Source organism: Somniosus microcephalus, chromosome 22, assembly GCF_052327205.1.
Source record: "Somniosus microcephalus isolate GS21.2 chromosome 22, FLI_Smic_1.0, whole genome shotgun sequence".
NCBI classification, from domain to species: domain Eukaryota; kingdom Metazoa; phylum Chordata; class Chondrichthyes; order Squaliformes; family Somniosidae; genus Somniosus; species Somniosus microcephalus.
Window position 1 is genome coordinate 68,436,172 of NC_141008.1, and position 14,016 is coordinate 68,450,187.

Sequence of the window (14,016 nt, forward strand, 5' to 3'; positions counted from 1 at the left end):
CACTTCTGACCTTATGATGGAGGGGAGGTCATTTGATGAAGCAGCTGAAGATGGTTGGGCCTAGGACACTGCCCTGAGGAACTCCTGCAGGGATGTCCTGAGGCTGTGATGATTTGCCTCCAACAACGACAACCATATTCCTTTGTGCTAGGTATGATTCCAACCAGTGGAGAGATTTCCCCCTGATTCCCATTGACTTCAATTTTACTAGAGCTCCTTGATGCCACACTCGGTCGAATGCTGCCTTGATGTCTAGGGCAGTCACTCTCACCACACCTCTGGAATTCAGCTCTTTTGTCCATGTTTGGACCAAGGCTGTAATGTGATCTGAAGCTGAGTGGTCCTGGCAGAACCCAAACTGAGCATTGGTGAGCAGGTTCTTGCTGAGTAAGTGCTGCTTGACCGCACTGTCGATGACACCTTCTATCACTTTGCTGATGATTGAGAGTAGACTGATGGGGCGGTAATTGGCTGGATTGGATTTGTACTGATTTTTGTGGACAGGACATATCTGGGCAGTTTTCCACATTGTCGGATAGATGCCAGTGTTATAGCTGCACTGGAACAGCTGTGTTGCAGCTTCCCCAGGTTGGCACCTCATTTTTAGGTACGCCTGGTGCTGTTCCTGGCATGCTCTTCTGCACTCCTCATTGAACCAGGGTTGGTCCCCTGGCTTGATGGTAATGGTAGAGTGAGGGATATGCCGGGCCATGAGGTTACAAATTGTGGTGGAATACAATTCTGCCGCTGCTGATGGCCCACAGCGCCTCATGGATGCCCAGTTTTGAACTGCTAGATCTGTTCTGAATCTATCTCATTTAGCACAGTGGTAGTGCCACACAACACGATGGAGGGTTTCCTCCGTGTAAAGACGGGGCTTTGTCTCCACTGTGGAGGACTGTGTGGTGGTCAGTGCTGTCATGGACAGATGCATCTGCGACAGGTAGATTGCCGAGGACGAGGTCAAGTAGGTTTTTCCCTCACAACCTGCCGCAGACCCAGTTTGTCCTTCAGGACTTGTCCAGCTCAGTCAGTAGTGGTGCTACCGAGCCACTCTTGGTGATGGACATTGAAGCCCCCCCCCCACCCAGAGTACATTCTGTGCCCTAAATGTTATGACATTGACTGAAATAATGGGCAAAGTCTTGTTATTGGATTTCAGCCTATATTGAAAATGTGAACATCATGTATAAGAAATATGAATCCTGATCCTAAAGAAGCCGATGCTGTACTGCAGCAATAGGACCTATGGTGGTGTATTTGGGAACAGTCTGCATTGGAGGTCAGGCTAGGAGCAGAGGTCAGGCTAGAGTTCAGGTTTAGCAGAGCCCTGTTTGTGTTGGTCCTGCAGCTCCTCCTGAGACTGTGCAGATTAATGCAAAACAGCATGTGTGCACGGTGAATCTCAATGGATTACTCCGAAAATAGATGTCAATGGAATTTAAGCTGTGCACCTGTGGGAAAATCGGGATTTGGCCGCGAGCATGCTAGCTGCCGACATCTTGTCCTGCTTGCCTATCGGATCTGTCCTCCTTGATGTCCACTGGCTTCCAGTCCTTGTCGTCATCTACAAGGCCTTCGACAACCTCACCCCAGGCTATTTCTGCAACCTTCTCTAGATTCCTGTCTTCTGGTCCTGTGACTCTGGCCTCCTGTGGGATCCTGCTCTTCACCTTTGGTGGGCAGAGTCTTCAGCCCGATTCTCTGAAACTCTCTCCCAGTCCCCTCTGCTTCTCTGCCTCCCTCCCCACCTTTAAAAGCCTTCTCAAAACCCATTTCTTCAATCAAGCTTTCGTTCACTTCTCCTAACTCCCCCACAAGGGCTTGGCATCCATTGCATTTCTCCTTTGTGCAGCACTTTGAACTGTTTTCCTTTATATAAGGTGCTATAGAAATAAAAGTTCAAGTCGAACATAAGAAATAGGAGCAGGAGTAGGCCCTTCGAGCCTGCTCCGCCATTCAATGAGATCATGGCTGATCTTCTGCCTCAATTCCATTCACCGGCCCTATCGCCATATCCCTTGATGCCCTTACTAGTCAAAAATCTATCAACTTCTGTTTTGAATATACCCAATGACTGAGCCTCCACCGCCCTCTGGGGTAGAGAATTCCAAAGACTCACCACCCTCTGTGAAGAAATGTTTTCTCATCTCAGTCCTGAATGGCCTACCCTTTATCCTGAGGCTGTGGCCCCTGGTTCTAGACTCCCCAGCTAAGGGAAACATTCTCCCAGCATCCACCCTATCAAGCCCTGTAATAATTTTGTATGCTTCAATGAGATCTCTTCTCATTCTTCTGAATTCAAGAGAATATAGGCCTAGTTTACTCAATCTCTTCTCATACGACAGTCCTGCCATTCCAGGAATCAATCTCGTGAACCTTCGTTGCACTCCCTCGATGGCAAGTATATCCTTCCTTAGGTAAGGAGACCAGAATTGTACACACTACTCCAGGTGTGGTCTCACCAAGGCCCTATATAATTGGAGTAAGACTTCTTTACTCCTGTACTCAAATCCTCTTGTAATGAAGGCCAACATACCATTTGCCTTCCTAATGGCTTGCTGCACCTGCACATTCACTTTCAGTGACTCATGTACAAGGACACCCAGGTCCCTTTGAGCATCTGCATTCCCCAATCTTTCACCATTTAGGAAATACTCTGCCTTTCTGTTTTTTCTACCAAAGTGGATAACTTCACATTTATCCACATTATATTCCATCTGCCATGTTCTCGCCCACTCACTGAGCCTGTCGAGATCCCCTTGAAGCCTCTACACATCCTCTTCACAACTGACACTGCCACCTAGCTTCATGTCATCAGTAAATTTGGAAATGTTACACTTAGTCCCCTCATCCAAATCATTGATATAGATTGTGAATAGCAGGGGCCCAAGCACTGATCCTTGCGGTACCCCACTAGTCACAGCCTACCATCCTGAAAAAGACCCATTTATCCCTACTCTTTGTTTTCTGTCTGTTAACCAATTCACAATCCATGCTAGTATATTGCCCCCAATTCCATGTGCTCTAATTTTGTTCACCAACCTCTTGTGTGGGACCTTATCGAAGGCCTTCTGAAAATCCAAATACACCACATCTACCAGTTCCCCTTTGTCTACTCCACTAGTTACACCCTCAAAGAACTCCAATAGGTTTGTCAAACAGGATTTCTCTTTCATAAATCCATGTTGACTCTGCCCAATCTTACTATTAGTTTCGAAGTGCCCAGTTATTGCATCCTTTATAATAGATTCCAGCATTTTCCCAATTACTGATGTGAGGCTAACAGGTCTGTAGTTCCCCGTTTTCTCTCTCCCTCCTTTCTTAAATAGCGGGGTTACATTTGCTATCCTCCAATCTGCAGGAACCGTTCCAGAATCTAAAGAATTTTGGAAGATGACAACCAATGCATCCACTATCCCAATGGCCACCTCTTTCAAAACCCTAGGATGTAGGTCATCCGGTCCTTGGGATTTATCGACTTTAGTCCCATTAGTTTTGCTAGTACAGGTAGACTACCCTTTATCCGAACTTCCGAAAACCGAAACCCTCTAAAAACCGAAGGTTTTTTCGTTCAGCGTAAGTCGTGCGCACGACCCCGACCCCCACCGCCGACCCCCCGCCCTTTCGGATAAGGGATAGTGTATTGTTTTTTTACTAATAATTTTTTGAAGTTCCTCATTCTCGCCACACTCTTGGTTTTCTCGTATTTCTGGGAGGTTTTTTGTGTCTTCCTCTGTGAAGACAGAAACAAAGTATTTATTTAATTTCTCCCTGCCATTTACTCATTTCCCATTATAAATTCTCCTGCCTCTGACTGTAAAGGACCTACATTTACCTTCGCCAGTTTTTTCCTTTTCACCTACCTATAGAAGCTTTTACAATCCATTTTTATATTTTTCGCTAGTTTGTGCTCTCATTCCATTTTCCCTTTATCAATTTCTTGGTCCCCCTTTGATTTCTAAAAAGATCCCAATCCTCAGGCTTTTTCTGGCAACTTTATAAGCTTCCTCCTTTGACTTAATACTAGCTTTAATTTCTTTTGTTAGCCATGGTTGGATCACTTTTCCTTTTGGGTTTTTATTCCCTAGAGGAATATATGTGTGTTGCAAATGATGCATTATTTCCTTGAATGTTAGCCATTGTATGTCCACCTTCATACCTTTTAGTGTAGTCTCTCAATCTACCATGGCCAACTTGTCCCTCATACCCTTGTAGTTTCCTCTGTTTAGATTGAAGACCTTAGTTTCAGATTGGACTACATCACTCTCAAACTTAATGTAAAATTCAATCATATTATGGTCACTTGTCCCTAAAGGCCCCTTTACCACAAGATTATTGATTAGCCCTTTCTCATTACACAGTACCAGATCCAGAATAGCTTGTTCCCTGGTTGGTTCCTCCACATACTGATCCAGGAAACTATCTCGCATGCATTCCAAGAATTCGTCCTCCACACCATTAGTGCTAATTTGATTTGCCCAGTCAATATGTAGATTAAAGTCCCCCATGATTACCGTATTGCCCTTGTTACATGCACTTCTAATCTCTTGATTGATACTGTGCCCTACATTACCATTACTGTTTGGTGGCCTATACACAACTCCCACCAATGTTTTCCGCCCTTTGCTGTTTCTTAGCTCCACCCAAACGGATTCCAGTTCTACATCACGATCTGCCAAGCCAAGATCTTTAATCTCTACTGTACCGATCTCATCCTTTATTAACAGCGCTACGCCACCTCCTTTTCCTTTTTGTCTGTCCTTCCGAAATGTTGAGTACCCTGGAACATTCCGTTCCCAGCTTTGGTTACCCTGCAACCATGTCTTTGTAATGGCAATTACATCGCACCCATTTACTTCTATTTGTGCCATTAATTCACCCACCTTGTTGCAAATGCTACGTGCATTTAGATAAAGTGCCTTTAACTTTGCCTGTTTAATATTTTTCTGCACTTTGACCCTCTTTACTGTTGGCCTTTGTTTCTGCTCCCTACTAGTTTTGCTGACTACTTTTTGAACTTTCACTTCCAGCTTTGTTTCTCTGTTCTGGGCCCACACTTAGGTTCCCAGCCCCCTGACAGTCGAAGCTGTTGTACCATCCCAGAAAGTGAGATCATCAATTCCCTCCTTCTCTCACCCCCACCCCCCCTTTGCTGTGTAATACTTTATTGCCCATGCCTGCTCCACCTAGAGGAATTACTGATCTGACCCATTTGCTGGTTTGTACTGCAGTTGCATTAGTTTTAAACTGGGACAAATCCAGGGACCTGGGTGAGGCTGGGGAATTTATGATAAGTCTCCAGTGTAGCCTGGTAGCTGGTTCACACTCCTCTTAAGATGGGGGGCAGCGGGGGAAGGTGGTTCGTGGGCAGGAGAGGTACTGTAAACGCCCAGCACCCTGACACTTCTTGTCAGTGATATATAATTCCTTTCAGCATCAGCAGCCCCACTCCGCTCTGACAAGACTGCAACAGACTGCGTCATTGTACTCGGTAGTAGCCAATTCCTGTGTGACTGAGTATGAATGAGAGCCAGAGGATATGTATTTGCTTATCAAGGCAGGACTGCTTCTCCAGGCATGCCGGAATAAATTCAATGCAATGGGACTCTCTCGTTAAAAAAGATATTCTCTCCAGACTGTCTAAACTGCAACCAGTAAAGCCTGCACAATTTTTCTACCGAGTCTGGCAGCCTGTGACTCTCCTCACTGATCATGGAGAATTCTGGAGATGAGAGCCAGAGAATGGTATACTACTTGCTGCGGAGGTTAGTAGGAGGTGATATTATGGAATAAAAATGTGAAGTGTAATTCTGCCTGTTGCCTAATGAGTGAAGTTCAAATACTTGCAGGGAGATTCGGTGTGATGTTGCCGTCAGTTTAAGCTTACTGAATGTGGGGCTGAGGCTGTGTTAGACTTCTGCAGCACTCGGTCTACAGTTGACAATGTACCAAGAATGCAGTGCCTATCGATCGATCACTCGCTTATCAATTGATCAGTGACATTTTTATATGAAAATGATTTCACCTTTCTCCCCTCCTGAAGATCCTGGTCTCCTGTTGGAGGATGGTCCATTGGCATCTCATTCAAGTGGCTGTACTTCACGTGGGAACCCAGATAATGAATGTCAGTAGGCTGTTCGACTGTGGAAGGCATCCCAGTCAAGGCCAATATTCCTCTTGATGTGATGCACGCAGCGCAGGTGCTTTCCAGCCAAGTAGCAATCAGGAAAGGGGGATCTTCACTGATTTCTTTTTTCCTTTCCCTAGCTTAGGGGCACTTAGATTATCTGTGATGCCCTTGCTGCTGCCTTGGTTGAGAGCAGCTAACTTAGCACAGAGCAGGGATTGAATCTGGCTCTTTTCTGTTTTGTGTGACCATACCATATTGGGTGGTTAAGTTAGCCCAGTGCCATGCAGGGACAGTCTGCGTCTTCTATTCAAGATGCAGCATCTTTTTTTACTTGATCCCTTTGTATTGTCTCCCCAAGAAGTACAGTCGCCGAGCGGGCAAAGGCACTGCTCAGCGTAATCTGAATAGACCTGGGAAATTCGCATGTGTGGACCCTGTGGGAGGCCATGATTGGGTTCAGTCGTGATGCACTCCCAGTTGAATAGCATTGGCAAGTCATTGTCTAGGCTAATGCATTAAGAGTGATCACTTGGCTGAGGTCCTGAAGGACTATTCATGACTGCAGAACTACACCTCCGCACGAGTCAGTGTCTTCAGGAGGGGTGGGGAGCAAATGGGAGTGAGGGAGAGGAAATATTCACCACAATTTTAATATTCTCAAAAGTACAGTAACTGTTGCAAGCAAATTCCTATTCACACCAATTTTTTTTGTAATTTTAAAAGTGGTTTCTCATCAAGTTACTAAGCTTCAAAAATGCTTTTTGCTGCAATTTGTTTAGACGTTTAGCAGAACAACCATTTGCAGTGTGATTGCACAAAACTGTATCTTTGCAGTGAAGGAAAGGCTCTGAATTGGGATCATAGTCAGGAGCCCAGCTATTCCAATTATATACATATGCGGCAAGATATAACTGCACGCCGCTGTCGCTTACTTAAGAAATATCCTCAAACCACTTGCTTTTTGTGTCATACTTCATTACTGACTATTTGCTACCTGGGCATTAAGCCATGGATCAGGTCATTTTCTTCCATCCTCCTGATTGCTGAAGTTGTTTGTCTTGCTGGCCTGGAGTCACCCTCCAGCATCTCTCCCATGTGACCATTATTCACATCTGAGCCTTGACGGCGCGTGTTGGCAGGCTGTTTTGCCTGGGATCAACTTGCAGCCCAGGTGTCCTAACTAAATGTCCACACATGCACATCCAACAGAGGTCACACCTCCCTCGCCTTGGAGTCAGAAGGTTGTGGGTTCAAGTCCCACTCTAGAGGCCTGAGCACAGAAATCTAGGCTGAAACTCCAGTGCAGTACTGAGGGAGTGCTGCACTATCAGAGGTGCCGTCTTTCGGACGAAACTTTAAGACAGAGACCGAAGCCCCGTCTGCTCTCTCGGGTGGATGTAAAAGATCCCATGGCACTATTTCGAAGAGGAGCAGGGGGAGTTATCCCTGGTATCCTGGCCAATATTTATCCCTCAAATCAACATCACTAAAAAACAGATTATTTGGTCATTATCACATTGCTGTTTGTGGGAGCTTGCTGTACGCAGATTGGCTGCCGTGTTTCCTACATTACAACAGTGACTACACTTCAAAAAGTTCTTCATTGGCTGTAAAGCGCTTTGGGACATCCAGTGGTTGTGAAAGGTGCTATATAAATGCAAGTCTTTTCTTTTTGTATGGCTCATAGCAACACAGATCGAGTCCATTCTGCCTATTGTGCCAGTGCCAGCTTCTGAGCAGGAGCTATCGGCTCCAGGCCCATCTTCCTGCCCTTTCATTGAACCTTTTTCAAATACTTATCCAGTTCCCTTTCAAATTAAGTTATGTTATAGTCTTGGCCGCAGTAGCCAATTAGCACAAACCATCCCACTACATAAGCTGTCCGGTTCTTGAAACTTGCTCCTTATCTCCACAGGCCTAGCATGTCTGGACTGCACCTGATGAAGCAAGGAAGGGACAGGAAGAAGTTTGAGCTGCAGAGAGATTTCACTGTTGCTTCCCCGGCTGAGTTTGTAACTCGGTTTGGGGGCAATAAAGTTATCGAGAAGGTAAGCAAATGTCTTTTACTTCAGCTGGAAGAGGCTGGCTTGGCTTTCTGCCTTTGGCCAGGTACGTATGCTCTTGACCAATCTCAGAAACAGCTCCAAGAAGCTCCCTTACTGTTCTTTGCTATAATTGCCCATCCATTGTGTTAAATGGATCACTGAAAAGGGAGCAAAAGATATTTTAAAGATGAGTGTTTCAGATATGGTGGGGGGGAGGGGGGGGGGGAAGGGATTGGATGGTGTCTATTCAGTAATTTAAGGGTATGTGGAATGTAAAAGGCCATTTAGCCCATCAAGCCCATTCTTTCTCATGTACCATATATAATTCGCAGTGTCTGTGTTTCCAGAGAGGAGTGATTATACACAAATAAAATCTCTAAGCAGCCAAAATTCCTCCAGATAATATTCCAATTTCCAGGAACAATGTGCTTCATAAAATATTGAATGATCGGTGACTAAATTTTATCTTTTATAACCTTCATTTAGTTCCATTTCTAGCCAGATAACTTGCTGGACTTTATCCAACAGGTGCTGATTGCCAACAATGGGATTGCAGCAGTGAAGTGCATGAGGTCCATACGACGCTGGTCTTATGAGATGTTCAGGAATGAGCGTGCAATACGATTTGTTGTCATGGTAACTCCAGAAGACTTGAAAGCTAATGCAGGTCAGTTTATCTACAACAAAAACAACATGCATTTACATAGACATTTTACTACGTTTAAGGTGCTGAGGGCGCTTCACAGGAGAATTATCAAACTGGAGCATTTGACACCGAGCCCCCAAGGAGATATTGGGACAGGGGGTAGGTTTTAAGGAAGAGAGAAGGGTAGTGAGGCAGAGAGGTTGAGGGAGGGAATTCCAGAGATTGGGACCTAGGGAGCTGAAGGGAAGGCCGCCAATGGCGGAGCGCAGAAAATCAGGGAAGCGCAAGAGGCCAGAAATGGAGGATCGCAGCGATCTCTGGTGGTGTGAGGGGTGCGGAGGTGTTGTAGGGCTGGAGGAGGTTACAGAGATGGGATGGGGCGAGGCCATGGAGAGATTTGGAAACGAGGATGAGAATTTTAAAATCGAGGCATTGCCGGACTGGGAACTAATATAGGTCAGTGAGGATGGGTGAGCGGGACTTGGTGTGAGTTAGGATACGGGCAGCAGAGTTTTGGATGAGCTCAAGTATACGGAGGGTGCAAGGTGGGAGGCTGGCCAGAAGTGCGTTGGAATAATTTAAGGAGTTACTATTTTGAATGAGTACCGCTCGGCAGTTAATAACATATTCTATGACACAGGGCTTGGTCTATCTGGACTGTAAAAATCTGTCACAAACTGCCAATAAAAACATCTGCTGCAGCAAAAGCAGAGGTGTTGACCACCAGATGCCTTTAGCAGCCTGTAACCAAGGACATCTTTGGATGATGGGGTCTGCCATCTCAGGTTTAGGGTACAGCAAAGCCCTTTAGCCTAATCATAACCTCTCTGGTTTCTGTTTGTTTAGCAGGGAAAGATTAGAGCGGTGACTTGTGACTTTGAGTGGCTTAGGTAAATATGATGAGCCATAGAGACCACGGACATCCTTGTTTATTCTTGGTCTGTGCTGATTGTACTAAGGCTGTAAATGGAATGGTTGCTGGGGTTGGGCAGGGAGAGAAAGAAAATTACGGAGAATTTACAGCACAAAAACAGGCCATTTGGCCCAACTGGTCTATGTTTATGCTCCACACAAGCCTCCCACCCCCCCCCCCCCCCCCCCCCACTCTATATTTACTTCATCTCACCCTATCGACAAATTCAGCCCGGGATTCTGCTCCCGCCTGCTAGCCAGTGAACCTCTGTTTGAAAAATTTGCATGTGGAAGTCCGGTGAAGACAAAATATGAGGACCCCCTACAGACACTCAATGCCTTGGTTCGTCCATGTAGAATAGCCACTTGGGAAATTACAGGAGATATGGTGCCCATGGACCCATACGCTAGCAAGAGTCCGAGAGGAAGGGGAGATAATTGCAAGTTGGGTGGGGAGAGAGGAGCGGTCAGTATTTATGTGGAAGTGACCAGGATGGCAGTCTGCTACTCGTCTTGGGAGTGTACACTTTCAGAGTCGCTCATGATCAAGTGCTGCAATACTGAGAAAAAACAAAACAGACACTTGTCTTAAAAAGACTCCGTTGCTGTTGACATTACCTCTTCGCCATCAACGGTGCAGCACTGTTCTTTTGGCAGCTGTAACACAATATGGTGAATTCAGCTAGTGACTGTTTGTTTGCCTCTGATCTTTGTGTGATCCTTGGAGATTACTGCCAATGACAACTTGTGGTCTGAAATGTTGCTTTTGCTTTGCAGAATACATTAAAATGGCCGATCACTATGTTCCTGTTCCTGGAGGACCAAACAACAATAACTATGCAAACGTTGAGCTGATACTGGACATTGCAAAGCGCATCCCAGTCCAGGTACTGTTAGAAAAGTAGCTACAAACTCTCATACGATAGCAAAATACTGCGGATGCTGGAAATCCGAGAGCTACAAACTCTCCCTGTTTACTCTGATCTGGGGTTGGTTCCCTTTGGGTCAGACAGCCCTTAAGTAAGCCTTTCTAATATTATAACATGCAAATGTCTTCCCTCTTTAGAATAGCTTGAACTCCTAATGTACTCTTCAACATTATAAACAGCTGAGATGATTCTGTTCGAATTTTTTTCCATGTCACTTAAATCCCATTTTTTTCCTCCTTCTCCCACGCGCTCTCTCCTTTTAACTGGATGTCTGGGTTGGACAAGACCACTTAAGCCACCACTCTGACGGGAGGTGCAGGTTCTGCCAGGTGGCACTGATCCCTCTGAGATGATGTGTCGGGTGGCATTAGTGACCCTGCTGATAACTGGCAAACTTGGACCCAGTAAGGATGGCCATACCTGGGTGCTATTCAAGGCTGTGGTTTGAGTGTAGGTCTGCCATTGGGGAGGCCAGTGGTTTATGCCTACCAGTCATTTCCTTCTTGGTACTTTGAGTGTATTCTTTTCTTTATAAAGGAATGATGTACAAAGAATGTGTACAGATATGTGTTATCTCCTTCATTTGCAGGCGGTGTGGGCAGGCTGGGGCCATGCCTCTGAGAATCCCAAACTGCCGGAACTTCTTCACAAACATAACGTTGGTTTCATGGGTAAGCTTCTTTAAGGCTAAAGGGATATGGGGAGAAAGCAGGGATAGGGTACTGAATTTGGATGATCAGCCATAATCTCATTAAATGGCGGAGCAGGCTCGAGGGGCCGAATGGCCTACTCCTGCTCCTATCTTCTATGTTTCTATGTAAAAGCTCGTTCTGACCAAGTAGAACTGTTGCAGCCTCTGCTTAACTCATCTGTTAAGAGACATTAGGAGAAGGAAAGAACATGCACTTCTGTAGCACCCTTTGCGCATTCGGTGTCCCAAAGTGCTTCATGCGCAATGTTAATTGTGGGTAAATATGGCTGCCGATTTGTGCACAGCAAGATCCCACAAACTGTAAACGAGATAAATGATCAGCTAACCTGTTTTGGTTGAGGGATAAAAGTTGGCCAGGGCAACAGATCTGTTCTTTTTTGAAAAAGTGCTATGTTATCTTTAGTGTCCACTCAAACAGGTGCCTGGGTTTAATGTTTCATCCGAAAGATGACACCTCCAGCAATGGAGCTCGCTGTCTGTATTGCACTGAAGTGTCAGCCTAGATTACGTGCTCAAGTCCCAGAGTGGCGCTTGAGCCTCCGAACTTCTGATTCAGAGGCAAGAGTGTTACCAACTGAGCCAAGCTGACACTCCATATGACGAAAGCAAAATATTGCAGATGCTGGAAATCCAAAATAACAACAGAAAATGCTGGAAAAACTCAGCAGGCCAGGCAACATCCGCGGAGAGAAATTCGAGTCAATGTTTCTGGTCAAAACCCTCAGTCTTGACAAAGGGTTTTGACCCGAAACATTGACTCTAATTTCTCTCCACGGATGTTGCCTGACCGCCTGAGTTTTTCCAGCATTTTCTGTTGACACTCCATATGTCCTGATGGTGGAGCTCCAGGTTGTCCTTTTGCAACTGTATTTCAATTGCTCTTACTAGTTAGACTGGGCCCTTGTATTCTTAATGTCACCTTTTGGCTCCCTCACTAGTCAGCCACATAAAACAGGTTTAATATAAAATGCCTGTCACTTTAATACAGTCTGGCATTCCTTGCATTGCCCTTGGCTCCTAATCTAATCTAATCAGTATAAAGCCTTTAACACAGCTTTCATTTGACCCATGTTCTCTTGGTTTGACTTTCAAGGACTTTATAGATAGGCTCTAGTGTCCTTCAGTGCTATGTGGTTACCAATATGGTAAGGGGGCTCTTTAGAGAGATCACTGAATTAACTTGTGCTGTATAAACTGAGCTGAGACCTTGTTCAAAGTACTTGCTTTTTCTTCTCTTCAGGTCCTCCAAGTCTAGCTATGTGGGCGCTGGGTGATAAAATTGCCTCTTCTATTGTAGCACAGACTGCAGGAATCCCCACTCTCCCCTGGAGTGGCAGTGGTAAGGCAATGATCTTGGTAAACAAAAGATGTTTGATGACTTTAACTTGGATAACTGGACAGGGAACCTTTCTGTTCCGGTTATTGTGAAAGATGGGTAACAATACACTCCGGTGGCAAATCAATTTATGACACAGTTTTCATTTTCAAGCCTGCATTATACAGACCAGAAGGCACCAGGCTCAATTTCTGGTCTGAGTTATCCTGTATGAGACGAGGCAGCAGTTGGGTCTCTACAGTTGACCTCAATGCTAAGGACGGTATGCCTGAGGCTCCCTCCCATTTGCAGTGTGGACATTGTGTGATGACTGGATTGGACCAGGTTCTGCAGTCAAGTAGTCTACTGACACTTACTATCTGGGCTCACTCCAGTGAGGTACTTGAGGACTGTGGATCCCTCCCCTGGCAAGAAAATGTGCTTTGAGGAGAGAAAATGGTGGAAAATTAGGATAAAGCCTGTTTTTAAAATGCACTGGTGGCTGAGCCTTAATGAACCTTGTGCCATCGTGTTGATTCAGGCTGCTGGGGGGTTCACTTTTGTGAGGCACTGTTCAGTCCCTGAAGTGATGTCACTCTGTGATTTATAGAACAGTAAGAAATAGATCCCGTGAAACAATGCTGCATTTTTCCTATGCACAGTGCTGGCTACATTGGTGTTGGGAATTAAAAATTGAACTTAAACAAAAAGCACAGTTATTGGTGGAGAAGAAACAAACAATTATAGCTGCTGGTCTCACCCTCTTGTCTGTCGCTGTGTAACAACACAATGGGCACTCTCACATTGTAAGGAATGAGTAGCACTCTGATACGTGTGCGTTTACTGAATAAAATTGGCACTGAGTGGGAAGTGTCTTTGGAATAGGTTGCTTCAAGTGCATAGAGTTTTGGTTGAAAAACTGTTATGAATAAAGAGATTTTTAGCCATCAGCTGATCTGAAATATCTGAACCAGTAGGTCTTGCTTCTCATTGTGGGAGGTGCTGAGTGTGGGTCAGGCACTCCTCCACGGGGAAGGGTGAGTGATCGCAAGGGGCTGTTCTGGTATCTCCTGAGGGTTGGCCCAAGTGGCAGGAGCAGGATGTTCTTGTACTTCAAGCGGGGGAGTGGTGTGAAGCGGAACACGATGAAGAAGAGTGTATGAGGCAAAGGGGAAGAACAAATAAAATAAAATAGCAGCCTAATAGATCCAACCTCTGCCCTCTGAAACATAGAATGCATGTTTAAAATCCATTGGTTATAATGGAATCCATTTAAGTTTTGATTGAATCAATTGTCTCCTGTATCTTCTTCCCGCAGCCCCCC

The 14,016-nt window shown here is 45.3% G+C and overlaps 1 protein-coding gene across 2 annotated transcripts in view; it reads left to right on the forward strand.

Annotated features, from left to right (window-relative positions):
• Nucleotides 1-14,016, forward strand: part of acaca (acetyl-CoA carboxylase alpha) — a 284,054-nt gene that overhangs the window by 20,692 nt on the left and 249,346 nt on the right. The window contains exons 1-6 of one of the 2 annotated variants that reach the window (XM_085965018.1): nt 5,701-5,768; nt 8,049-8,181; nt 8,707-8,845; nt 10,514-10,623; nt 11,255-11,336; nt 12,618-12,716. In XM_085965018.1, coding sequence (XP_085821144.1) covers nt 5,716-5,768; nt 8,049-8,181; nt 8,707-8,845; nt 10,514-10,623; nt 11,255-11,336; nt 12,618-12,716 — 616 coding nt within the window. In that variant the 5' untranslated portion in view covers nt 5,701-5,715. Of the gene's footprint in view, nt 1-5,700; nt 5,769-8,048; nt 8,182-8,706; nt 8,846-10,513; nt 10,624-11,254; nt 11,337-12,617; nt 12,717-14,016 lie in introns of those variants that run through there. The other variant, XM_085965017.1, reaches the window with a different exon arrangement.